This window comes from Plecotus auritus (genome assembly GCF_963455305.1).
Source record: "Plecotus auritus genome assembly, chromosome: 4".
NCBI classification, from domain to species: domain Eukaryota; kingdom Metazoa; phylum Chordata; class Mammalia; order Chiroptera; family Vespertilionidae; genus Plecotus; species Plecotus auritus.
The window spans coordinates 131,311,216-131,337,743 of NC_137775.1; the positions used below are offsets into that span (position 1 = coordinate 131,311,216).

Here is a 26,528-nt window from a genome sequence, read left to right on the forward strand (position 1 = left end):
TGTCGTTTATCTGTGCTCTGATCTTTATTATTTCCTTCCTTCTGCTTACACTGGGCTTTTCTTGTTGCTCTTTTTCTAACTCTTTGAGTTGTTGGGTTAGGTAATTTATTACCCCTGTTTCTTGTTTTTTTGCAGTAGGCTTGTAGAGCTATGAACTTCCCTCTCAAGACTGCTTTCGCTGTGTCCCATAGATTTTGGATTGTAGTGTTTTCATTGTCATTTGTTGTCATGATGTTTTTTATTTCTTCTTTGATCTCTCTGGTAACCCAGTCATGGTTTAATAGCATGCTGTTTAGTCTCCATGTGTTTGATTTCTTTGGGTTGTTTTTATTGTAGTTGATTTCCAGTTTTATGCCACTGTGGTCTGAGAAGATGCTTGATATGATTTCTATCTTCTTGAATTTGAAGAGACTTTGCCTATGTCCCAACATATGGTCTATCTTTGAAAATGACCCATGTGCACTTGAGAAGAATGTATATTCTGTGGCTTTGGGGTGAAATGTTCTGAAGATTTCAATTAATTCCATCTGGTCTAGTGAGTCATTTAGGATTGATGTTTCTTTGCTGATTTTTTGTTTAGAGGATTTGTCCAATGGTGATAGTGGGGTATTGAAGTCTCCTACTATGATTGTATTGCTGTCAATCTCTCCCTTGATATCCTCCAGGAGTTTTTTTATGTATTTGGGTGCTCCTGTATTGGGTGCATATATGTTTACCAGAGTTATTTCTTCTTGTTGGATTACTCCCTTTAGTATTATGAAGTGGCCTTCCTTATCTCTTGTTATGTCCTTCAGTTTGAGATCTAATTTGTCAGATATAAGTATTGCTACCCCAGCTTTTTTTTCAGTTCCATTTGCCTGGAAAACCTTTTTCCATCCCTTCACCCTCAGTCTGTGTGCGTCTTTTTTTCTGAGGTGGGTTTCTTGTAGACAGCAGATATATGGGTCATGTTTTCTTATCCAATCCATTACCCTATGTCTTTTGATTGGGACATTTAATCCATTTACATTTAAAGTTATTATTGATAGGTACTTATTTGTCGCCATTCCTATTCTTTACACCTGTGTTCCTTCTTCGCTTCCTATTTCTTTTTTTTCTTTTACAGCAGACCCTTTAGCATTTCTTGCATTGCTGGTTTGGTGGTAATAAATTCCCTTAGTCCTTTTTTGTCTGTGAAGCTCCTGATTTCACCTTTATTTTGATTGACAGCCTTGCTGGTACATTATTCTTGGATTCAGACCCTTCCTTTGCATGACTTTGTATATTTCATTCCATTCCCTTCTGGCCTGATGAGTTTCTGTTGAGAAATCAGTTGCTAGTCTGATGGGGGTTCCTTTGTATGTAACTTTCTGTCTCTCTCTGGCCGCTTTTAAGATTCTTACTTTGTCGTTGGTGTTTGCCAATTTAATTATAATGTGCCTTGGCGTCGGTCTTTTGGGGTTCATTTTGCTTGGGACTCTGTGAGCTTCTTGGATTTGTGTGGGTTTTTCTTCTCTATATCAGGGAAATTTTCTGTCATTATTTCTTCAAATAGGTTTTCTATTCCTTGCTCAGCTTCCTTTCCTTCTGGAACCCCTATTATGCGGATGTTGTTTTGTTTCGTGTTGTCCCAAAGTTCCCTTAGGCTCTCCTCCTGCCTTTTAATTTTTTTTCTAGAAGTTGTTCTACTTGGGTATTTTTTCCCATCTTGTCTTCTAGCTCACTGATGCGGTCCTCTGCTTCTTCTAGTCTACTCTTGATGCTTTCTATTGAGTTCTTTACAGCAGCGATGTCATTTTTCATTTCTTCTTGGTTCTTCTTCATTTCCTCTTGGTTCTTGCTCATATTGTCGAATTTGTCTTCCATTCTTTTCAGCCACCTTATGACCATTTCTCTGAATTCTTTTTCTGGAAGGTTGCTTGCTTCCATTTCGTTTACTTCCTTTTCTGGTGATGCCTGCTTTTCTTTCATATGCGGGCTGTGTCTTTGTCTCCCCATGGTCTCTCTTCTCTGGGTGTCTGGTTATGTAGTTCTCTCTCTCCTGCGTCGATTTAAAGGCACAAAATACAGCACTACCAGGTACAACACACAAGGCACTGAACAGAAATGTATTCACGATATTAATAACCTCCAATAAAGGTGACCACCAGAGAAAGGCAAATTAGGGGATAGTAGAGAAAGAAGAAGAGGAAAAAGAAAGAAAGAAGAAGAAGAAAAAAAAGGGTGTCAAAATGAAATTGGGAAAAGGGAAAAAAAGAAGAAAAAAAAGTAAGAGAGACAAGAAAGAGACTAAGAGAGAAAGGGAAACAGACTATATATATTGGGGATAAAACTCCAATAGAACAATTACTTATCCCAGCAAATGCCAGCAACAAGTACCTGGGGATTAATACAGACTACAACACCAACTAATATTGAGTGAGGCAAGGGAAAACAGAAGCACTAAACAAACAAAAAAATAAACAAAAGAAGAATAAGCAAAACAATCTCACAAAAAATCATAAAAATTCAATATAATCTACATTCAAACGAACAACAACAAAAGGACAGAGAGAAAAACAATTTTTTGGATAGTTAAGACAGCGAAGAGAGAGGTGTGTATGGACTTGGAGCAGGGGATTGGAGATTAGATATATAAGTAGGGTGAAATTTTAAAAGGGGGTAAACAGAAAGAATAGGGAAAATCTAAAGCAGGAAAGGGGTAAGATAAACAGGACACTGAAAAGGGAAAAGTGAGGAAGAGAGTGATGGCATAAAGGTAGATTTGAGATAGAGTAAAATGATGCTAAAGGAAAGATAAAAATAGAATGTAGAACATTAATCCCAAAACAAAATGAAGAGAAAATAAAATGACACTTAAAAAAAAAAAAGATAAAATTGCAGTAGTAATAATACGGATTGAAAATAAAAATGTAATAATTAAAAAGGTAAAATCAAGTGAGGAAAAAAATTAGTTTCTTGAGTAAAAGATGCAAAAAATGAAAATAAAAAAATAAAAAATAAAAATAAAATGTGGAGTAGTGAAGGTCATTCACTTCCTCTGTTGTTCTGTTTGGCACGCCTGTTTCTCAGTCCGGACAGTATTGCAGTTCCCTGCGTTCCACTGCTCTTCAGTGATGTAAGCCAGTCCTGATTTTAAGCAGGTGGTGTGTCTTAATTCGTATTCCTTTATTTTTGATTACACAAGAGTCAATTTGTGATTCAGCCCCTGGGTGGCAGTGTTTCTGGATTGACTTCCGGGTTTATCTATGGCCTCTCTAGGGAGTGTTAGAGCCTTCTTTCCCTGTGGCACTCACTACCGGTTTGTGGGAGTGGGCTGCCTCAGAGCTGGCTCTCCGATGGTCACTCCCCGCTCCGATCCCCAGGTTCCAGAAAAACAACTTTCCCCTGCAGTCTCCCAGGGTGTCCCCAACTGGGTGAACCTATGAATTGGGCTTAGTAATCAGAAGCAAGAATTTCAAGAGGAAAAAGCCCAAGTGTGCGCACTCCGTGGCTGCGCGTAAGTCTAGCACACCCCTGAAATTCTTAGGGTGTCCCTGCACTTCAGATCAAAATGGGTTGCTTTTTAGAGAGCCCTTCTGTTAGCAGCTTTGAGGACCCCCTTCCACATTCACAGATCACGCCAGCCCCAGTAGCCTCCGATTTTTCTAGGCACAGACTTCCCTGGTCCTCCAGCTCCCGCAAAACGCGCGTTCCTCTCTCGCGCTGGGACCAGAGACCTCACCTTATCCCAGGCGAAATCTGACCTTTCCGTGGTGGAGTGTAGAGCTCCTCTGAACCCGTGTGTTTGCGCCAATTGGGGAGCGTTGTTCTGGGGCTCGCAGCTGTTCCGTGGGTGCTGCAGTTGTGGATTCTCAGGCTTCCGATAAGCTCCACTTTCCGGTTCCAGATGGCGGCGACTCCGCGTCCAAGCCCGCAGCTCCGGGAGGGGACCCAGCCGCAGTGGGAGCTGCCAGGTCAGGGGAACCCCGTCTAGCAGTCTCCCACCTTCTTCTGGAGTTCAGCTGTCCCCCAACTTGCCAACAAACACTCCTAGTGCGACCCTCAGCTGTTCTTTCTTTCTGCTCCGGGACAAGGCTCGGAACACGTCTGTCTATTCTGCCGCCATTTTTCTCCCCCCACCATAAAGCTATTTTTAACTTTTAATATGGCTTTAGAACATATATGGCTTGCATTATATTTTGACTGGACACAGCTGATCTAAAGGATGACTAGACATTACTGAAAGCAGCGTGGGACTGAAGTGAAAGTGAAGGGGAGACAGTGATGGGCTGGGAGAGGGTTCTGTGTAGTATATGCAGAGGTCCTGAGGCAAGAAAGAACATGGCATGTTCAAGGAAATAAAAGAAAACCAAAGCCTTGCGGGTCACAGTAAGGACTTTGAACTTTAGCCTCAGATCAATAGGAAGTAATTGAGGGTTTTAAATGGGGTTCTTAGTTTTCAGGAAGTTTGCAGGTAATAAATGAGGGCAAGAGAGCTACAGCTGAATATAGCAAGATTCTCATAATCATCCCCACCTTCCCCCCCCCCCAAAAAAAGGAAGAAAGATGGGGTGGAGGTATTTGGTTGGGAAATACCATTGAGAGGGAGCAGGACCCTGACCACCCATCACCTGCCCCTGTTTCTGCTCCAGGATATGAGGCACAAACACCCCCAACAAAAGAGAGAAGCAGACAACTGAGAGATAGTTTGCATTCAGTTCACTTTCAGCTTGGTTACAGCTCAGAGCTGGAGGAAGCATTCCAGGAAGAGTACAAAGTTGAGTGGGAGTTTGATTACAGAGTTGGGACTCTGCAGGCTGGTGGCAAAGGGTTTAGTGAAGGAAGGACAGGAACAAGAAACATAGGGGATTAGAAGGTCTGTTCTGAAAGAGTGTGTCGGACAATAACAGGGAAAAGCTTGGATTGGAGCCTGGAGGCTTGGGGTCTGACATCTCCTGCGGTATGATGGCCTCCCCACTCATCTGTGCCAGGAGGACATTTCCATTTAAGTCACAGGTCATACACTAGCAGACCCAATCTAGCATGCAGACATGTTTTGTTTAGCTCACATTTAAAAACTATTCAGATGAGTCGCCAGTATTTGTATCAGGTATCACATGAAAATGTGCATTTCCAGGGTTTTTGACAATTGGAAGATCTAGGAACCCCAGTTCTTCAGTCTCACAGGGAAGTAGGCTGGAGCTAAGTAGTAGCTACTCCTTTTTTTTTTTTTTTCTCTTTAAACTTTTAGGAGCTGAAATTATTATTTTTCTTTTTTTAAAGGCATTTATGCTAAAAATAAAATGGAATCCATAGGCTCTCTGGGGGTAAGTCTTGCATTCTTTCCAGTCTTTGGTTTCAGCAGTCCCATCTTCTTTCAGTTCTTCAGAAAAGTTCTAGGAATGGTACCCTTAGTTCAGTGAGACCAGGTTATACAAAAGCTTCGTCCATTTACACAGAGTGGCATCCATCAGAGAAGCATGTATCTTCCCTGCAGCTCACCACTGTTCCTACCACCCCTGTAACCCAGCATCACTGCTTTTTCACACATTTGTCTGGCCACTGGGACATGTGAGTTTGTAGGCCATGCCTTAAACTTTAATCAAACTGACTAGTGTTTGTTGATGAACACTTGGTATACCAGCTCCACAAGGATTAAAATCTTAAAGATTACTAACTGTAAACCTCAACAGTGCCTCTGTAAATATTTAGCAGTTAATTAAATGGGAAAAGTCAGTTGATAGCATCAAGGAGGAGAAAGGGAAGTGACTTTTAGTTTACCTGAGATAGATACACTAGCTTGGGACCTTACTCTATATTCACTCCCTGTACATGAGTGAGGGAAAGGTATGTATTTGTACAGTCTTTGTGGCTGTAGGACTGTTTCTCTGCTCCAGTGTATATATTTTGAGGGGGGGGGGAGGGCAGAGAAAGTGGTTTATTCCTTAAACAGTAAGCAAATGCAGCAGATTAAAATACTGCAAAGCTTGGTGGTAGGTGTGCCTGAGTGTTCCTGCTATATATATTTTTTTTATTCCTTTGGTAGAGTTCATAACCAAAAGATGAGTGCTTCTGCCTACAAAATTTGCCTATCATATCCCTCTTCATCTGAAGGGAAAATAGCTCATTAGCGTAAGAAGGTTTTTCTTGCTTGACAAGACAAAGTAAGGGCTGAGGCAGAGGGATAGTTTATAGCTTCTTTTCTCTCTCCCCCCCCCGCCTCCCCCACCACCACCAAACAAGACAATATATGTTATGAGAGGTGGATTTAGTTTCTCATGGGCCTAAAGCTTCTACTACTTGGTGGATTAGGGCTCGTAGAAGAAACAATACAAAAATACCTTTCTTTTGTAAATTACATACACACCCATGTGAATTCATTATTTGGTTTCCCAGTGTCTTAGAAGGTGTTTGTTCCAGCTTGAGCTTCATTAGCGTCATAATTATGCTGCTTCTGGACACCAGTAATCACCTAGCTAAATACCGCCCAGATGCCTTCATCCCATTCTCTGTTCTTTTGACACCCTGATGCCCCTCTGGGCTGAGGGTAGAGGCATCACTCTCCCTCTGGAAATTCTCAGTGAGGACCTTCAGCTGAGCGCTGAGCTCAGTATCTTCCAGTGACCTCATGCTTTTCTCCCTGCTCCACATATGCTAAAGCTTCAAACCTGGTGCTTGACAAGAAAGGGAAATCATAAACCTAACTGCTGGAGCCTTTCAACTTGCAAATCACCTCAATCTGCTGCCTTCCTCAGGTGCACCGTTTGCCTTCCACTGAAGCTAATTTTAAAGCCTTTTCCCCACCTTCAGAATCTTTAGGAATCCTATCTAATAAAGAGGGAATATGCTAATTGACCATCACTCCTTCACAAAGTTGGCTGCACCCACAGCTGAGGCCAAGTTCCCATAAGGAGCCTTAACGAGCAATCAGCAGGGACCTGAGGCTACGCCCTCCCCCGACCCTGTGGGGCTTGACAGGGGACCTCAGGCCGCACCCCCGGCCCCAGTACCAGGCCAGGGGACCTGAGGCCACACCCCCTGCCCAGCGGGGCTTGACAGGGGACCTCAAGCCATGCCCCTCACCCAGCGGGGCTTGACAGGGGACCTCAGTCCGTGTCCCCCACCTGACAGGGCTTGATAGAGGAATTCAAGGAATGTCCCCCGCCCTGGTCTGGGCTGGGGGATCTCAGGCCACGCCCCCATCCTGGTGCCAGGCCAGGGGACCTGAGGCTATGCCCCCTGCCCAGCAGGGCTTGACAAGGGTGAGACTGGCCAGGTCTGGATCTAGCCCAATGGGGGGAGCCGGCTGGGTCTGGGTCTCATGTGATTTTGAGGTGCATGTGGGTGAGTGGGGACTTGACCCTGGGTCCTGTGGTGTGCCCCAGACTCTGACAGGAGGAAGGTTTTCATACACATTTTACTAATTTTCTTTCATCTCTGACACTTCTATTATAGAGAAAGGGCAAATAGCAATATTAAATTATTTCCTCTAATTAATCCCCTTTTAATGTGCACGAATTTCATGCACTGCGTCACTAGTTAGTAAAGAAAGGAAGAAACTAGCTTCAGATTTCAATTAACTTTGTCTCTGAGGGTTATATAACTGACTGAATCACAGTTTTAGTGGGACATAAAATCTGCAGTTAATGGAAGTTGCCAAGGGTAGCAGAAGACCATGCCCCAATGTTCATGTAATCTTTGCTCCCCAGTGTGGAAAATGCTGGGGTAGAGGTGGAGAGTACTGGCATGTAAACCAAACAGCATTTGTCAGTGAAGATAGGTCCGCTGCAAGGTGAGTGAAGGCAGGCCGATGCAGCCAGGCAGCAGAGTCCTGGGAGACAGAGTGGCCCAGCAGATCTCTGGGTCAGCAGCTTAACTTAGCAAGTTCAGAACATTTTTTGGTTGCCTGCTCCACTTCACTAGATTCTTCTGCTGAGATGTGGCCGGTGTGTGTAAGATAGTTGAAGGGTTGGGAGGAGGAGGCAGGGCCTCCTTATCACTGAGCTTCTCACTCCTGCAGACCTGCTCCTGTTAATCTGTTTCTACACTCAGCAATTGCTCAGCTGCGTGCATTTGATAACTTGTTTTGCACCCGATTTATTCCTGCCAAAAGCACTATATTCAGGCAGGTGAGAGATTATTTAGGTGAATACCATGTTTGGTGTTAACGTCACTTTAAATCACTTTTAATGTTGTTTGAATGTTGAAACTTAGATTTTCTTATATGTGGTGTAGCCTGTGGCATTAGATGCCACCAATCAGTGATTTATATACCAGATAAATGTGGTGGTTTATTGAATTAACATGTTTAATGACGTCATCAGTGAGGTGAGACTGGTAAATATCCTTTTTTCACCAGAGGAAAAACAAAGTGAGAGGATGCTTTCAATCTAGAGTTAGTTACTAGTCATCTTTGTAGACATCTCCACCTCCTTCTGGTAAATCCTCTCTTCTGTAAATAAACTGCCTTTGATCTGGTGGAAATGCAGCATGCCATTAGAATGAAGTGTTCTCATTATTTTACATCATGCCATTAACATACTATCTAGTCATCAGAAAATTTACGTCAACTAGGTTCCCTGTAATTAATTATCAGTATAATATGCCTTTATGTGCCATAGTATATGAGTTGCCAGATGTCTGATATCAAAACTGTTTAAAGGAATTACCCTATTTATTTTAGAAATTGGCTGTAGTAAGGTTGTGCTTCCTTTCCCAGGTAGTCAGCTGAATGAAGAATATAACTTACGCATTTTGTTTCTTCTCTTTCCAGATGTATTTCTGTCATTGAACATTGGCCCACTTGAACGCACAAGGGAAGCTCAGCCATCAGTATGTCCAAGTACAAACTGATCATGTTAAGACATGGGGAGGGTGCTTGGAACAAAGAGAATCGTTTTTGTAGCTGGGTGGATCAGAAACTTAACGATGAAGGACTGGAGGAAGCTCGAAACTGTGGGAAGCAACTCAAAGCGCTAAACTTTGAGTTTGATCTAGTATTCACATCTGTTCTTAATCGGTCCATCCACACAGCCTGGCTGATCCTGGAAGAGCTAGGGCAGGAGTGGGTTCCTGTGGAAAGCTCCTGGCGTCTGAATGAGCGTCACTATGGAGCCTTGATCGGTCTCAATAGGGAGAAAATGGCTTTGAATCATGGTGAAGAGCAAGTGAGGATCTGGAGGAGAAGCTACAATGTGACCCCGCCACCCATTGAAGAGTCTCATCCTTACTACCAAGAAATCTACAGTGACCGGAGGTATAAAGTGTGCGATGTACCTGTGGATCAACTGCCACGGTGTGAAAGTTTAAAGGATGTTCTGGAGAGACTCCTTCCCTTTTGGAATGAAAGGATTGCTCCTGAAGTGTTAAGTGGCAAAACCATTCTGATATCTGCTCATGGAAATAGCAGTAGGGCACTCCTGAAACATCTGGAAGGTACCATCTTTATGCTATACTTATTCGAGGTTGCTAATGTGATTGTTACACCTTAATCTGGAAGGGACATGCTGTGTTAGTTAATAATGCACAGTTTACATAATAGACTTTCCTTCCCTATTCTCTTCGGTCACTTTAGTCTTTTAAGAATCATTTTGTTCTATAAGTAAAAAAAATTCTCTGCCTTTTCTATTCATATTAGCTGGAGCAGTAGCTATCAAACTTGAGCAAGCATCAGAATCACCAGGAGGGAAAACTTGGTCTACCACAGGTTGCTGGCCTTGCCCTCTGCGTTTCTGAACCTGAAGGCCTGGGATCCCAGCCTAAGAATTTGCATTTCTGAGAAATTTTCAGATGTTGATACTGCTGCTGGGGGTTCTCCATTTTGAGAATCCCGAACTAAAGCGCTATGTAGCTTTGTTATAGAAAGATAAAAGGAGGCTAGGGAGGGAAGAGGTTTCTGTAGAAATGTTATTTAAAGTAAACTTAGGAGTCTTTCAAGATCAGTAAAATTATCTAGACTTCAGTTTTGCTCATGTTCTTCCAACTTAAAACAATTGTTGCTGTGTTTTCAGACCTAGGTGTCTTGAACAATTCTTTTGTTCCAGTCCTCTCCTTCCAGAACAGGCTTAGTCCTTGATCGGGAGAAAGTTGTGGGGGAGAGGAGGATAAAAAGATAGCTTATTGGAGATAATTAATAGCCTCAATAATGCTTGATGTTACATTCTAAATGTATTGTACAATGTACTGTATTGCTACCTGTCTCTTAAGTTAACATGAACTAAGTGAACTCTTTTGAGGACTCAAGCTCACCAGTTTGGGGCATCAGTGATTGCACTGTGAAGTTTTCAGGGCATTTCTCACCCCTCTTTCTCCCTTCACTAAATAACATTATCCGGTTGTGCTTTTTGAGTGATCTGCTCTGTCTGGTGTTTTCTAGTCTATCATCATGTCAGCAGTTAACTTGCTGATGTTAGAGTGCATTTCTCTAACATTTCTTTTCCATTCTGCTTTACTTTTCTAGATGGGGCTGTGAAAAATGAAAGGGTTGACCTCATATGTGAATTAAGTGAAAATAGGTTGTTGGTAACAAAATAAAGTGATCTTTATAAGATTTTACTGTAAACTTTTTAGTGTGTGTGTTTTTTTAGCCCTAATTTTTATAACATGGCCAACAGCCAAATCATTACTCGTATACCTGCATCCATTAGTTTTGCAGAAATTTAAGATCTACAGACTTTATTGGCTGTTAAAAACTTTATTGTCTAGACATGGCGCTCGATCTGTTTGTATGTGTGTGTATATATCTTATTTACTCAACTATATAAAGGGTTCTATTCTTCCTTGTTCAGAACAGATGTTTGGTTAAGTGATAAATAACTTCATCATTATTGGACTATAGTACTTTATTGTTTGAAGAAGAATTGAGGTTCCTCTTAGATGACAACAGACTGAAATTCAGAATTTCAAAGTTTCTTCCAGAAGATGTACTCTTTTTCACATGCCAATTTCTTTTTTCAGAGATGGAACTTAGCTCTCTTTGTGGCCAGGCACCCTTCCCTCAAGAAAATGTTATCATTTAGGGTCCTCTTTGCTTTCTTGTCTTTGCTAGGAAATTCTCCCTTTAAAAACAAAACCCTGCCATTTAGTATCATCTACTCTCTTATCTTCAGGTTTAGATGTCTTTAAGATTATTCTGTAGCTCAACCATAGCTCATTCTAGTGCTCCTCCTATTAGTGCATTGATGATTTAACTATTTGTTACTGTTCTTTTTTTGAAGGAAATAGGATAGTTTAACAAATGGTGCCAAAGAAAACTGTCACCATGGTGGGGAATGAGGGAGAATTACCTGTGGAAGGCAAGGTTACACATAGAAAAGTTTACTTTACATGTTTAAGAAAGGTTTTGAAATCATTAATAATTTATTGAGAAACAATTAAATGGGAAAGCTGTTTTGGAAAACAATCTGGCAGTTCTCTGACAGATTAAATATAGAGTTACCATATGATGCAGCAATTCCACTCCTAGGTATATATCTGTTTTAGTTTCCTAGTGCTAATGTAACAAAACACCAAAAACTGGATTACTTAAAGCAACAGATAGTAATTTTCTCATAGCTTGGGGGGCTAGAAGTCCTAAATAAAGATGTTGGAAGGGTCATGCTCTTTCTAGTGGCTTTAGGAAAGAATCCTTTCATGCCTCTTGTACCTTCTGGGATTGCCAGAAATCTACAAATCTGTTCCTTGGTTTGTAGATCCATCACTGCAAACCCCTGTCTTCACTTGGCTTTCTCTCTGTGTATATCTCTGAGTCTTGTCCACATTTCCCCCTTTTGTCCTTACATCAGTAATATTGGACTAGTGCCTACCCCATTGGCCTCATTTTAACTTGGTTACCTCTATAAAAAACCTATTTGCAAATAAGGTCACTTACTGAGGTACTGGAGGTTGGGACTTCAACATATCTTTTTTTTTGCAGGGTGGAGGGGGGGTAGATACGGTTCAATCCAGAAGAATACCTAAGATAATTAAAAACATATATCCATACCAAAAAATTTAAACAAACCTTTATAGCAGTATTATTCATAGTAGTCAAAATGTGGAAGCAACCTAAATGCCCATTAACTGGTGGTTAGATAAATTAAATGTGGTATGTCTGTACAATAGAAACAACCGAATGGACCACCAAACAAACTGTGTGGGGCAACCAGGCCAGCAGGGGGGTTAGTGAGGGCCGACCAAACAACTGAGCAGCAGGCTGCATGGAGCAACCAGGCCGGCAGGGGGTTAGTGACGAGCGACCAAATGACTGATCAGCAGGCTGCGTGGGACGACCAGGCCAGCAGTGGGGTTAGTGATGAGCGACCAAACAACTGAGCAGCAGGCTGCGTGGGGTAACCAGGCTGGCAGGGGGGTTGGTGTGGGGCAACCAAAACAACCAAACAGCAGGCTGCATAGGGCACCCAGGCCGGCTGGGGGGGGCAGTTGGGGGTGACCAGGCCAGTGGGGGGGAGCAGTGAGAAGCAACCAGGCCGGCGGGGGGGGCAGTTGGTGGCAACCAGGCTGGTGGGGAGGGTCAGTAAGAGGTGATCAGGCCAGTCGGGGAGGCAGTTAGGGGTGACCAGGCCAGCAGGTGGGGCAGTTGGGGGTGACCAGGCCAGCAGGGGCGGCAGTTAGGGGCAATCAGGTGAGCAGTTAGGAGCCAGTGGTCCCGGATTGTGAGAGGGATGTCCGACTGCCGGTTTAGGCCTGATCCTCGGCCGGTAGTTGGACATCCCCCGAGGGGTCCCAGATTGGAGAGGGTGCAGGCTGGGCTGAAGGGACCCCCCTGTGCACCGGGCCTCTAGTCTACATATATAAAAGCCTAAGTGACTGTCTGACCAGTAGCTATGACGCACAATAGCCACCAGGGGCAGTCACTCCAACCGGTAGCAATGACATGCACTGACCACCAGGGGGCAGACACTCAACACAGGAGCTGCCGAGCAACAGCAACTTTGCAGAGTGCCTGCACTCCGGGACCCCTCAGGGGATGTTAGACTGCCAGTTTTGGCCCCATCACCGTAGGCCAGGCTGAGGGACCCCACCTGCCAGAGGGTCCCCACTCACTCCACAGATGCCCTTTGAGCCCCGGAACTGCCCAGGTGCGGCTGGCCAGGGAGGGACCAGGGGAGGTTGGCTCCAGGGCGTGTCTGGCCTGTCTTGCCCAATCCCACCCCGCTGGCCACCTTCTAATTTCCTTTCAATGTGCATGAATTTGTGCACTGGGCCTCTAATTCAGCAATAAAAAAGAATAAAATACTGATACATGCTACAACATGGATGAACCTCAAAATTGCTACAATAGAAGAAACAAGTCACAGAGTATCATCCTATATAATAAAAGGCTAATATGCAAATAGACCGAACGGTGGAACAACCGGAACAACTGAACAACCAGTCGCTATGATATGCACTGACCACCGTTGGCCGTGGTGGGATGGTAGAGTAGGCGAGCGAGGGCACCAGACCGAGGCGGGGCACTGGTTGCTGTCATCAGGGTGAACCTCTGGTGGATACTAAAAATTCTTTGCTGCTGTGTGCCACAGTCCCACCCGGCACTTGCACCTGCTGCCAGTGCCAGCCCTGCTTGCACCTGCTGCCAACACCAGAGCCGCCGCCTGCACCCACTGCCAGTGTCGACCCCGCTCACACCCGTAGCCAGCGCCAGAGCCGCCACTCGCACCCGCTGCCAGTGCTTGGCACTAGTTCTGATCACTCGGTGCCATCAGCAGTTGCGGGTTGCAGCTGCCTGCCCTGTTTGTCCCTGAGGGCTTCTCCACCTCCCCCTGCTCCTGAGGGGTGATCGGGGCAGCAACCACTGCTCGCACCCACTGCTGGCGCCGGCCCCAATCACTCCATGCCATGCCGTCAGTGGGTGTGAGCGGGGCTGGCGCCGTCAGTATGTGGCGTTGTGGCAGTGGGCGTGGGGCTGCCGGCAGACAGGGGACCTGGGGCCGAGGTGGGAGGGGCTGGGCTGGGGCATGGACGATGGGCCGATACCCGCCCCTGTGCCTACTGCAGCCTCGTGGACCACAGTTCCTTTCAAGGTGCACAAATTCGTGCACTGGGCCCCTAGTATATTACAGGATTCTATTTCTATGAAATGTCCAGAATAGGCCAGTCTACAGAGACAGAAAGAAGATTGTTCCTGGGGCTGGGGTAGAGGCGAAGGAGGGCATGGAGTGAAGCGTGACTGCTAAATAGGTGCAGGGTTTCTGGTTGGGGTTGTGGAAATGTTCTGAAATGTATTATGGTGATGGTTACACAAGTCTGAATATATTAAAAGCCATTGAATTGTACACTTTAAATGGGTGAATTGAATGATATGTGAGTTATCATTGAAGCTGCAAAAATAATTACATCAATGGGACTGAAAAATTAAAGGATTTGACATTGGCCTAGAACCGTGGTCGGCAAACTGCGGCTCACGAGCCACATGCGGCTCTTTGGCCCCTTGAGTGTGGCTCTTCCACAAAATACTACGGCCTGGGCGAGTCTATTTTAAAGAAGTGGTGTTAGAAGAAGTTTAAGTTTGAAAAATTTGGCTCTCAAAAGAAATTTCAATCGTTGTACTGTTGATATTTGGCTCTGTTGACTAATGAGTTTGCCAACCACTGGCCTAGAAAAACAGTTTAGGGCAAATATATAAAAGTGATAACAAAGTAGAAATGTGTGGATGTGAAGTATAGAATCAATAAAAAATTAGAACACAGCTTTGACCAATGGGACAGAAATGAATCTACAGGAATTTTTCCTGAGAAATTAGCAGGCTTTAGTACTCAGGCTGCATTTAACCTTTCTTCTGAAGATTTTTTTTTTTTTTTTTTTTTTTAGTTGGAGGTATGGGACTGTATCACATTTCAGAGATTAATTCATTTGAATCAATCTTAAATTGTAATTCCTACCCCTATTACTATAAATAGACTTTATAGAAAATGTTTTATTTGGGAAATAATTGAGTTAAAACATTGGCATTTGTGCTGGAAGAGGTCAATTGTATGAAGATACTTGAGTAGGAAGTATGTGAAAGCAGAAAAAGGTATAGGGCTGGCAGCTGTCTGCAGGGAAGAAAGAAGGTGTATATGAGGGAGACAGGGAATGGAAATGGTAGGGTTGGTGTCCAGGGAGAATGGCAGACATTCAGGGGGAAAAATTCTCAGAAAAGCCAGAATATGCTATTAGGCACAAGCCTGTGGCTGGGGAAACTAATGGAGTCTATGTGAGGATTGAGATTTGTCCATTGGGAGACAGACATAAAGTGGTTTGTAATGATGGCTCCCCATTCTGGGTATAACAACTTTGCTCCTTTTTGGCCTATAGTGCCCCCTGGTGGTACTGTTGGTAATATTCGTGGAGTTCTTCGATGTTGCTATGATTCCCTATATAGGTATTTACTCCCATGCCAAACATGGAAGAAATTATTTCATGTGCATGAAGAAGACTGGAGTATATTTTAGGATCACTTCATAAATTAATTCTCTTATTTTCTACATGCCATTTTCCACTAATAGAATTTCTCTTGTAGAGGATATTGAAGGATAAGATCCAAGCATTCTGCCCTGGCCAGATGGGTCAATTGGGGAAATGATAGAACTATTTTGGACACCAAAAGGGGTGAATTTTACTGTATGTGAATTTACCTCAATTTTATGAGATCCGCCTTTATCTAGTGAAGTGACCATTGCTCTAATTGGGACCTTGCCTTTGTTTCTCAAAATAATAGACTGGATTAGTTTGTCAGTTAGTAGAATTGAATGACAGTTGCCATGTACATCTACTTGTCCCTTTTAACCTGGAGGGCATCATTATGCTTTCTAACAAACACTTCAGGACCTATTGGTGCAGACTTTATTTAACATCTAGCCCATGGTCGGTATATAGAATTCCCTCTTAAAGTCCTTCTTCCTTCTTCTTAAGAAGTCTTGTACACGCTTCTGGACCATGAAATTTTGTACTTGAGGTCTTGAGCTCCGTTAGTAAAGGTTTTCCTGCCCCCAAACTATTTCTTCTCATTTGCCACCAAATTCTAAGTTCTATTTTTAATTGGGCCTTCCATCTATCTTTTTTCCTTTTCACAACCAGCTAGTCTAGGAGTAGGTCACCAAGGACCTCCTGGAGTCAAGGCAGAAGAACAGCACAGTGGAAAGCGAGTGTTACTGATTCAGAGCTGGGTAACACTCTTGTACAGGAACTGCAAACACAGGAACCACATGCCAGTGCCTAGGCCTGATCAGGATGGCCTCTACCCTGTGAAATTACTTTCTTATGTAATATCTCTGCTCTTAAATTATATGTAATTTTGGGGTTTGCTTTACTTTTAACTTGATAGTAGTTCTTAGTACCTTTAGAAGAAAGAAGAGTCAGAGCAGACATGAAATATTATATAGTAAGAAAATTCTTCCTGAAGGGACTGCTTTACTGATTTTTAGCAGCACAATTACCTATGCTATACCGACAAGTTCAGATTGAAGTAGAGCCCACCTCTCACTGGTTCAGACACTCTCCTCCCAAAGCACCACCCTGAAAACTCCTCTACCAGGCTTAGTATCTAAACGCATGCTGTTCTGTAGCATTCCAGACAGGCGTGTGTTTCATTCTCTGTGGTTGGCATAGTCACTTCCTGTTTGTTTCCTGCTGGCCCACAGTGAAGGCAAGGCCAGGTCCTGAACTGAGGCAGTGGATGCAGTCTGCATCTTGCCAGCGGAAGTGGATTGTTTAGTCTGGGTTCAAGCACAGGGCTAGGCAGTTTCAAGTTTGGAATAAGAGTGGCATGCAAGAGACTCATGAAAGACATACTTGATCCCTGAAGAATTGCATGCAGCTGTACACATAACAAGGCACAGAAGTGGTCAGATGAAATTAGAGAATCAGGGAGGAAAGGTCAGCTGGAACTCACTGTGGGACAGGGACAGACAAGTAAGTCACCTTTGGCATTTTAGTGTGATATTTTCAGAAGCAGCAAATTTAGGCCTCTCTTTTATGAAACAAATACTAGCCTAGTGGTATAGTTAAACTTTCTCTTACAAGTATAATTTATTTATAGAAATCTTTAAAAGTTGTAGGCTATTTAACTATAAAATTAAATGTAGAATGGATTCTTCTCTCAGCCTTATTCTAAATTAGAAGCTGTTATCCCATCATCATGTTACAATCTATATGAGTAATAATAAAAGCGTAATTTGCTAATTAGACCAGACATCTTTCCGGCGAAGCTGGGGCTGCGAGGGAAGTTCGGGTCCCGGGTGCCTGCCGGTGGCCAGAGGGAAGCAAGCCTGGGCCCCGGGTGCCAGAGGGAAGTCAGTGCCAGCAGCCGGGGGGAAGGTAGGCCTACTCTTGCACGAATTTCGTGCATCGGGCCTCTAGTATTCAAATAACCCATTCCCAGTTGTTCCCCAGCCATTCTTAAGTTGTACATATATAGCATTCAGATCTTAAAGAATTTTAATTAAAAATAGGTAGATCATCTATAAAATTCAGAATTTCTTTTTTTAGAATTTCTTATGTTAGCTCTTATTTTGGCAATAGAAGAATACAGAACACTTATCATGAATACCCATGTTTGAATTATGACTTGCTTGATTGGGAAAGGGAAGTGAGACATGGGTGGGACCTCATACTTGAATGATTTGGTCAAAACTGTTTTCCTCTTTTTCTAATCCCCCAAAATATGCATGTTAGAAGTAGGGTTTCCTCTTGTCCTGTAACAAATCTGTCTCCCTCAACATCTTTTCTCCTATTTCCTGATACTCAAAGATTTTAAACAAACACTTTGGAGAAAACCAAAGAAAATACATAGAAGACAAATTTAATATGAATTGTTTACTTTATTAGCACTAAATGCGAGCAGTCTTTTGTTCAACTTTTTTTCCTGGTAAGGTAATGAAGAGAATACAATCTCTAATCAAGGCTTCAACAATAAAAGACTAGATTTAATTTGAAAGCCCAAGGAGTTCAGATTCATTCATTTCAGCTATGTGCTGAGGGTCTGTTAAATCAGGCATTGTTCTTGGTGTAAGGGTACGGCACCTATAATTAAACACACAAAGTCCTTACTTTTGAGGAACTATGTCTCCACTTGGATCTCTTTCTAAAACTTAGCCAATATTGTACTCCTGAAAGGCCTCAGAATGCTTTCATGTGTGGGCTTTATGTAATCGAGTTTTTAGTTCATGTTGTTTTTTCATATATTTATATATTAAAGGTAGACATATAATACATACAGTTATATGTATAATTTCTGGATCCTAGCAGCCAACACATAATAGTGGTCCTTACTGTTGAACATTTACTAAATTTTTTCAGTGAGTAAGGTACTGTTCTAAGATCATGGGTGATATAGGGCTGGATAAAACATGGTTCCTCTCCAAGGAGCTTATAATCCTGGTGGGAGAAGTGAGCATATGCACGGCCACTCCCACAAAGCATGAGTGGTGTAGTATATATACAGTGATTGTAACTGTCTGTGGTTCCTGTTTCTGCTGCGGTGACTTGGGGAGGTGGCTTATAGGTATAGACTTGACTTTCTGAAGTCAGTCCTGTATGCAGAAAATGAAGTTTGAATTTATCCTCATATTGGTCTTGAGTTGTTTCCCCTTTGACTTACCTACCACCCGACTTTTATTCTTACTTGAAATATCCCAATCATTTAACTTGATTGCAGTTAACTCCTAAAAACTACTACATGAAGATTTGAGAATTAAAGACAAGGAGACATATGTAATACTTTTAACAATAAAGAATTTTTTTAAAAAAGAATTAAGCTGAAACTGGTTTGGCTCAGTGGATAGAGCATCAGCCTGTGGACTGAAGGGTCCCGGGTTCGATTCCGGTCAAGGGCATGTGCCTTGGTTGCAGGCACATCCCCGGTGGGAGGTGTGCAGGAGGCAGCTGATCAATGTTTCTCTCTCATCGATGTTTCTAACTCTCTATCTCTCTCCCTTCCTCTCTGTAAAAAATCAATAAAATATATTAAAAAAAAAAATAATTAAAGGCAGTTGCGCTGGCCTGTGTTGCTCAGTTGGTTGGACCATTGTCCCATTATACCAGCAGGTGGCAAGTTTGATTCCTGGTTTGATCCCCAGTTGGGACATGTGCGGGAGGCAGGCAATCGATGTTTCTATCCCCTCTCCCCTCTCCTCTCCCCCTCTCTCCTCACTCCTCACCCCTCACCCCTCACCCCTCTCCTTCCCTCTTCCTTTCCTCCCCTCCTTCTCTTTGCCCCCTCCCCGCTCTCCCCTCCCCCTCCCCGTTCTCCCCTCCCCCTCCTCCCTCACCCTTCCTTCTGTAAAATCAATTTAAAAAGAAATCAAGACAATGGTTGGGGGTTCAGAAGGGGTTGGCTACAGAGAGGTGATGGAAAATGGTTGATGCAGGATAAGAACTCTGATGTTTCCTTTTAGAACATGCTTGGATGCTGTATAAAAAAAATTATGCCACTTATCAGATAGAAGATGTGATATGATGTTCCAATTAATGAGTTTGTAGCACGATATTACATAATATAGTATTGATTCAGTTTGGTTTAATCTAGTCCAGATGCATTATTCTAGCCTTAGGAGTTCTGCTTGCTTAACTTTCTTAGGACAAAGAATGTGACTTATGTAAAAATTGAGCAATGAGTAATGGCTTCCCTGTGGTTTTTCCTAATTTGCTATTTAAAATTTGTCTCATTGACTGCTTATTAACTAGTCTAAGTATTTTAAATATTTGCAAGTAATTAGTTTACTTTGTGAATGACTTGAGTAGTTATTAAAGTGGAATGTCAACTTTTTTTTATTGGAAACATTCCTATTTTTGTTGAGCTCTCCTTCCTTTGTAGATGAAAAATTATAGTTCTCATGGCCTTTGTTTAGTTGGTTCTTTGATTTGATCCCACACACCTAAGCCAAAGGCATGAGCTTGAGAGTGGTGCTATTAAAGAGTGGACCTGGAAGCGGAGGATCCAAGATGGCGGCGTAGGTAAACACCTAAACTGCTGCCTCGCACAACAATTTCAAAACTACAACTAAAAGACAAAACGTCTATCACCCAGAACCACGGGAATGCTGGCTGAGTGGAAGTTCTACAACTAGAAGGAAAGAGCAAACAGCACTGAGGGGTGCACAAGCGCTGAAAAGCTGAGGTACGGAGACACGCGAATCGGGCTGGCGACGGGCATCTGGGAGCGCTGCTGTTTTCAACCCGAAGGGAGATAAGCTCCCGATTACTCAGAACTCCAGTTTCTGGGGAGACGCGGGGGACCCAAACTCCTACGGGGAGAAGCTGGACTGTCTGCCGTGGGGTCGGAAAGTGAGGGAGGCTTGCTTGCAGGGCTGCGTGCAGGAATAATAGTTTATTGTGCTGGGGCGCGGGACTCGGGGACACGGTCGGAGACGCAGAGCCGCAGAGCTGGCTTACTGGCAGCCATCGCTGTTTGCCACGCCCTAGCCTAGTCACGCCCTGAGACCCTGCCCTGAGACCCTGCCCTGCACAATCTACAAACGCACCCAAGCTCCAAGCAGCGGCTTTAGCATATGAATGGCCTGCCCTATCGCAGCTTAACCTAGCAAACTTGCAGCCCAGGTCAGACAGCTCCAAAACCTCCAAACCCCAAGCAAAGAGGAGAAAACTGTAGTTCTCGCTGTAGCTCCTGCTGGGTGGCCTCAGACAGTAGCTAACCTGCACCCCATTGGAGATCCAGAAGCCAGTGTACCTAGTGGTCAGTGTGAGACACCAGATTTCAACTCCCCCATCCATAAGTGACACATTCAAGAGGCAGACTCAGTAAGCACCAAAGCCCCACTGAAACAAGTCCTGCACCATAAGCGTGTCTCCAGCACAGCAGCACTTCCATTATAGACACAGCGGGTCCTCACAGCCAATTGGCCTGGAGGTCAATTCCTCCTAGTGTACCAACAGCAATCAAGGCTTAACTACACCAAGACTTTGCACTCAGCCCACAAAGGGGTGTACCAAAGGCATCCACCTCAGGTGATTGGGGAGGCTGAGCTACTGGCCCCTATAGGTCACCTACCACACAAAGCCACTCCATCAACACAAGGAAGCAGCAAAATGCGGAGACAAAGAAACATGTCACGAATGAGAGAAATGGAGGAAAGCAAACTAATGGACGACATAGAGTTCAGAACCACATTTATAAGGTTACTCAAGAATCTTCTAAAAACCGCTGAGGAACTTAGTGAGACCTTTAAGGATCTTAATGAGAATGCCAAAAAAATGGAAAAGGACCAGTCAGAAATTAAGCATACACTGTCTGAAATAAAGAATATACAGAAACTCAACTGTAGATCAAAGGACCCCAAGAATCAAACCAAAAATTTGAAACATGAGGAAACAAAAAACACCCTACCAGAAAAACAAAAAGAAAAAAGAATCCAAAAATATGAAGATAGTATAAGGAGCCTCTGGGACAACTTTAAGCGTACCAACATCTGAATTTTTGGGGTGCCAGAAGAAGAGAGAGAGCAAAATATTGAAAACCTATTAGAAGAAATAATGACAGAAAACTTTCCCTACCTGGTGAAAGAAATAGACTTACAAGTTCAGGAAGCACACAGAACCCCATACAAGAGGAATCCAAAGAGGACCACACCAAGACACATCATAATTAAAATGCCAAGGGCAAAAGACAAAGAGAGAATCTTGAAAGCAGCAAGAGAAAAACGGTTAGTTACCTACAAGGGAGCACCCATACAACTGTCAGCTGATTTCTCGGCAGAAACTATGCAGGCCAGAAGGGAATGGCAAGAAATATTCAAAGTGATGAACAGCAAGAATCTACAACCAAGATTACTCTACCCAGCAAAGCTATCATTCAGAGTTGAAGGTCAGATAAAGAGCTTCACAGACAAGAAAAAGCTAAAGGAGTTCATCACCACCAAACCAGGATTACATGAAATGCTGAAGGATGTTCTTTAAGAAGAGGAAGAAGAAGAAAAAGGTAAAGATAAAAATTATGAACAACAAAATGACATCAAATACATACCTACCAACAAGTGAATCTAAAAATCAAGTGAATAAAAAATCTGAAGAACAGAATGGACTGGTGAATATAATAGAATCAGGGACATAGAAAGGGAGTGGACTGACAATTCTCTAAGGGGTGCGGGAAGAGATTGGACAAAAAGCTTATACCTATGGATGAAGACAGTGGCGGGGGCTAAGGGCATGGGGTGGGGTGGGGAATCAGGTGGAGGGGAGCTAGGGGGAAAAAAGAGGAACACCTGTAATAATCTGAACATTAAAGATTTATTAAAAAAAAAAAAAAAAAAAGAGTGGACCTGCTAGAATGGCTAGATCTGAGGCCACTGTTAAACAAGGACTCTTTTCTAAGGTCACAGACTGTAACCCCCAAACCTCATCATGATGACAGTGTGAGCTATTTCAAGAGGACCAGACAAATGTGTTCACATCCTTTCCTACTATTGAAAATATGAGAACACTGGAGCAAGGGAACATCCCCGGAAGGAGTCCTTCCACGGTGCCAGGTTCATTAGGAGAATAAACCCTGTTACACCCTATTACCTCAGTCTTGCCATAGTACTTGATATAACTGTCATGGCTGTCTGTGACTCCATAGTGGATTGACAAAGATGTCTAAAAAGTCAGCTCTGCTCTGCTCTGTACATTGTTAGTCCTGGGATTTGGGAATTAAAAAAAAAAACACACCACCAGGTCCAGTTGTACTACCATAACAGTTTTGTGACTTGAGCAGTTTTATATAACTTCTCTGTATTTGTTTAGTATTTTTAACAGCCTTATTGAGATATAATTCACATATTATACAGTTCACTCATGTAAAGTATATAGTTCATTGGCTTTCAGTATATTCAGAGAGTTGTCCATCTATCACCACAGTTGATTTTAGAACACTTTATTTGCCCTCCAAAGAAACCCTACACCTAGCTGTCACTTCCCAGTCCCCTCATTCCCTCTAGTCCTAGGCATCCACTAATCTATTTATAAATTTGCCTAATCTGGACATTTCACATTAATAGAATCATACAAAATGTAGTCTTTTGTGACTGGCTTCTTTCACTTAGCATAATATTTTCAAGGTTCCTCAGTATTTAGCACTTATTAGCGCTTTGTTCCTTTTTATTGCCAAATAATTTTCCACTGTATGGATATATTACATTTGATTTATCCATTCATCAGTTGATGGACATTTAAGCTGTTTCCACTTTTTGGCTACCATGAATAATGCTGCTGTGAAGCTTCATATACAAGTTTTTGTGTGGACCTGTTTTCATTTCTCTTGGGTATATACCTAAGAGTGAAATTGCTAGGTCACATGGTAACCCTATGCTTAACTGTTTGAGGAATTGCCAGACTGTTTTCCAAAGTGTCCATACCATTTTATACGCTTAATTTTACAGTGTACTAGGATTCCAGTTTTCTATATCCTCACCAGCACTTATTTGTAATCTGACACTTTTAAAATTATAGTGGATAAGAAGTGGTATCTCATTGTGGTTTTGATTTGCATTTTCCTGATGGCTAATCATATTGAACATGTTTTTATGTGCCTACTAGCCATTTGTATATCTTTTTTAGAGAAATGTCTGTTTAGATCTTTTTTTTTGCCCATTTTTTAATTTGGGCACTTGTCTCTTTATTATTGAAGTGTAATAGTTCTATATATACTCTAGATATGTCTCATCAGATAAATGAGTTGTAAAAATTTTCTTCCATTCTAAATTATCTTTTCACTTTTTTTGATGGTGTGCTTGAAGCACAAACACAATTTTTATATGCCCAGCTTATCTAGTTTTCTTTCATTATGTTTTTAGTGTCATATGTAAGAAACCATTGCCTAATTCAAGGTCATGAAGTTTTGTCAATTTCTGCAAAAAAAAAAAAAAAAAAAGTCAGCTGAAATTTTGATAGGGATTTTGTTGAATCTGTGTGTTTATTTGGGAAAAACAATGTTTTGTAGTGTTCAGAGTATAAGTTTTGTACTTCTTTGGTTACATTTATTCCTATGTATATTATTTGTTTTGTTTCTATTATAAATGGAATTGTTTTTATTTCATTTTTTATTTGCTCATCACTACTACATAGAAATACAATTTTTATATATTCATCTTATCTCTTGCGACATAGCTGAATTCATTTATTGATTCAGTTAGTTTTTAGTGGGATTGTGTCATCTGAAAATAGAGATAGTTTACCTCTTTCTTTTCAATCTGGATGCTTTTTATTTCCTTTTCTTGCGTAGTTGCCCTGGCTAAAACCTCCAGTACAATGTTGAATAAAAGTGGGAGCTTAGTCATCCAATATAATAAAAGGGTAATATGCAAATTGACCGAGCAACAGAACGACCGGTCACTATGACACGCACTGACCACCAGGGGGCAGACGCTCATTGCAGGAGCTGCCCCCTGGTGGTCAGTGTGTGCATTCCCACAGGAGGAGCGCCACTCAGCCACAAGCTGGGCTGACAGCTGGCGAGCTCAGTGGCCCAACTCCACAGCAGCGCTAAGGCTGTCTGACTGCGGGCCTAAGCCATCAGTCGGACATTCCCTGAGGGCTCCCAGACTGCGAAAGGGTGCAGGCCAGGCTGAGGGAGCCTCCCCCACCCCCCCCCCCCCCAGTGCACAAATGTCATGCACCAGGCCTCTAGTTTTAAAATAAAGTCTTAGATCCAAAAATCACTTGTAAAGGTTAATGGTCGGTAATGTTGTCAAGGCCCACAAATTATAAGCAGTGAATCTGAGATGCTGATACAGATGTGTATGCTCATAATTTCTATTTCTCCTGGAAAACATTAGTCAAACATGATCATTTTTACTGAACTGTTGTCTCCTAACAAATTTTTTGCAGTGAAAATTTACATTAATTGAAGAAATCTTTAAAATCCATCTTTCTTCCCAATTCAATGAGCAATATGCTTACATACTCTGGGTACAGATAAAACATGGTCTTGCATGATAGATGAATGTAAACACTAATCAGTGTCCCGATGTTTCTCATGCCTCCCTCTAAAGTGCCTTTGCTTTTCTTAGCCATTAAGAATAAAATAGAAGAACTTTGGTGCTAGAAGAGGCTATCCTCCCTCCTTTTATAAATGAAGAAATAGTTCAGTAGAGGTCAAATCCTGGGCAAGGTCACATGTACTATGCATATATACTGGTATAGTAGGCCTTCAGTTACTGGCTGTTGAGTGAGTTAGGCCTAGGGACCTTCAGAGCTTCCCGTTGATTGGGGTGAGAACTTCTGGGTTCTAAAGCCTCAGTGGTCACCTGGCTCTAAACCTCGTGCTGGTGAATTCTGCTCTGCTGTCTCCAGGCAATGCCTGTAGCAGCTGTTGTGCATCCAGCTGACAGATCTGACCTGACAGAACTAGAGGGCTCTCAGAATCCTCCCACTAAGCAGCTGGCTCTCTGGTCTGAACTGATTTGTTCCTCGCAGCTTTAGTTTGGCATAGTAATCTTTTGTAGGGTTATATACCGTGTGGGGATAGGGACTTGGCAGGGCAAAGGAGTGTCTTAGTAGTCTACGCTTTAAATCTTCCCCCTAGAAGAGAATTCCTAATAGGGATGAAGAAACACTGTGCTATACTTTTTCATGTTCTCCTAAATCCATTTCTACTACCCCACATCCTTGGTAATGGCAAAGGAAGAGTGTGTGTTTCTTTTTTAACTTGACAGAGGGAATGGAGGCCCAGAAAATTCACTTGCCTAGAATTACAGAGTTTAGTATATTGAGGGGGACTGGCAGAAGAGGAGATAGGCAGTATGCTAGTATACTGTCCATGGTTTCATAGCTGTTTGAGTATGTACAGTTTGTGTATTAGAGTTCTTAGGTAGCTCTTCAGGGCCTAGAAATGAAATTCTAATAAAGAACTACCCTAGTAGTTGAGATCCAGTGCTATTTCTCTGACTTTTGGCTGGTGCTATTGTTACCACCATTGGTTAATTAAAATGACAAAATACTTTGAGAACTAACTGATAGTAACTTTTTTCTGCCATCATCACCTCCCAAATAAAGACAACCCTTCACACTCTTCCTCGGAACTTGCTCCACCTCAGTACTTTTCTGTTAATATAGAACAGAAGCATTTGGTTAAAATGTAGACGTCTATGTAACAAAAGTATGTTTTTAAAATAGATAATTTGAATAGTTTGTTTTCTTTTAATTTGCTTAACTCTGTCTCTTTTCTCCTTCCTTCTCTTTGCCCACTTTGAACTCAGAAAAACTTGAAGGCATTCCTTGGTACAGTAATTACAGATGCCTGGGTTTGAATCAGGCTCTACTACTACTGTCTGTATGATCGTCAGTTGTTTGCTTAACCTCTCTTTGCCAAAACTTGTTACATGGAAAAATAATAACTTATAACCTCATAGGATTGCAGCAATGGTTAAATGAGTTAATACATATAAAGTGTTTAGAAGAGTGGGTACTTGGCATGTAGAATGTACATCATACATGTTAGCGTTTTTGTTAAAAGTAGTCATAATAATAAAAATACTATCACTACCACTGCTACTACTGTAGTCTTAATCCAACTCCAACTCTTCTGGTCAAAGTTGAAGTACTTGTAATTTAGCTTATTTAAAAACTAATTGAAGGCAATTTGTCCATCACAC

At 42.4% G+C, this 26,528-nt stretch overlaps 1 protein-coding gene across 2 annotated transcripts in view; it reads left to right on the forward strand.

Annotated features, from left to right (window-relative positions):
• BPGM (bisphosphoglycerate mutase) overlaps window positions 1-26,528 on the forward strand; it is a 63,969-nt gene that overhangs the window by 12,324 nt on the left and 25,117 nt on the right. For both annotated transcript variants that reach the window (XM_080665474.1, XM_080665473.1), the window contains exon 2: window positions 8,735-9,396. In XM_080665474.1, coding sequence (XP_080521600.1) covers window positions 8,796-9,396 — 601 coding nt within the window. In that variant the 5' untranslated portion in view covers window positions 8,735-8,795. The remainder of the gene's footprint in view (window positions 1-8,734; window positions 9,397-26,528) is intronic.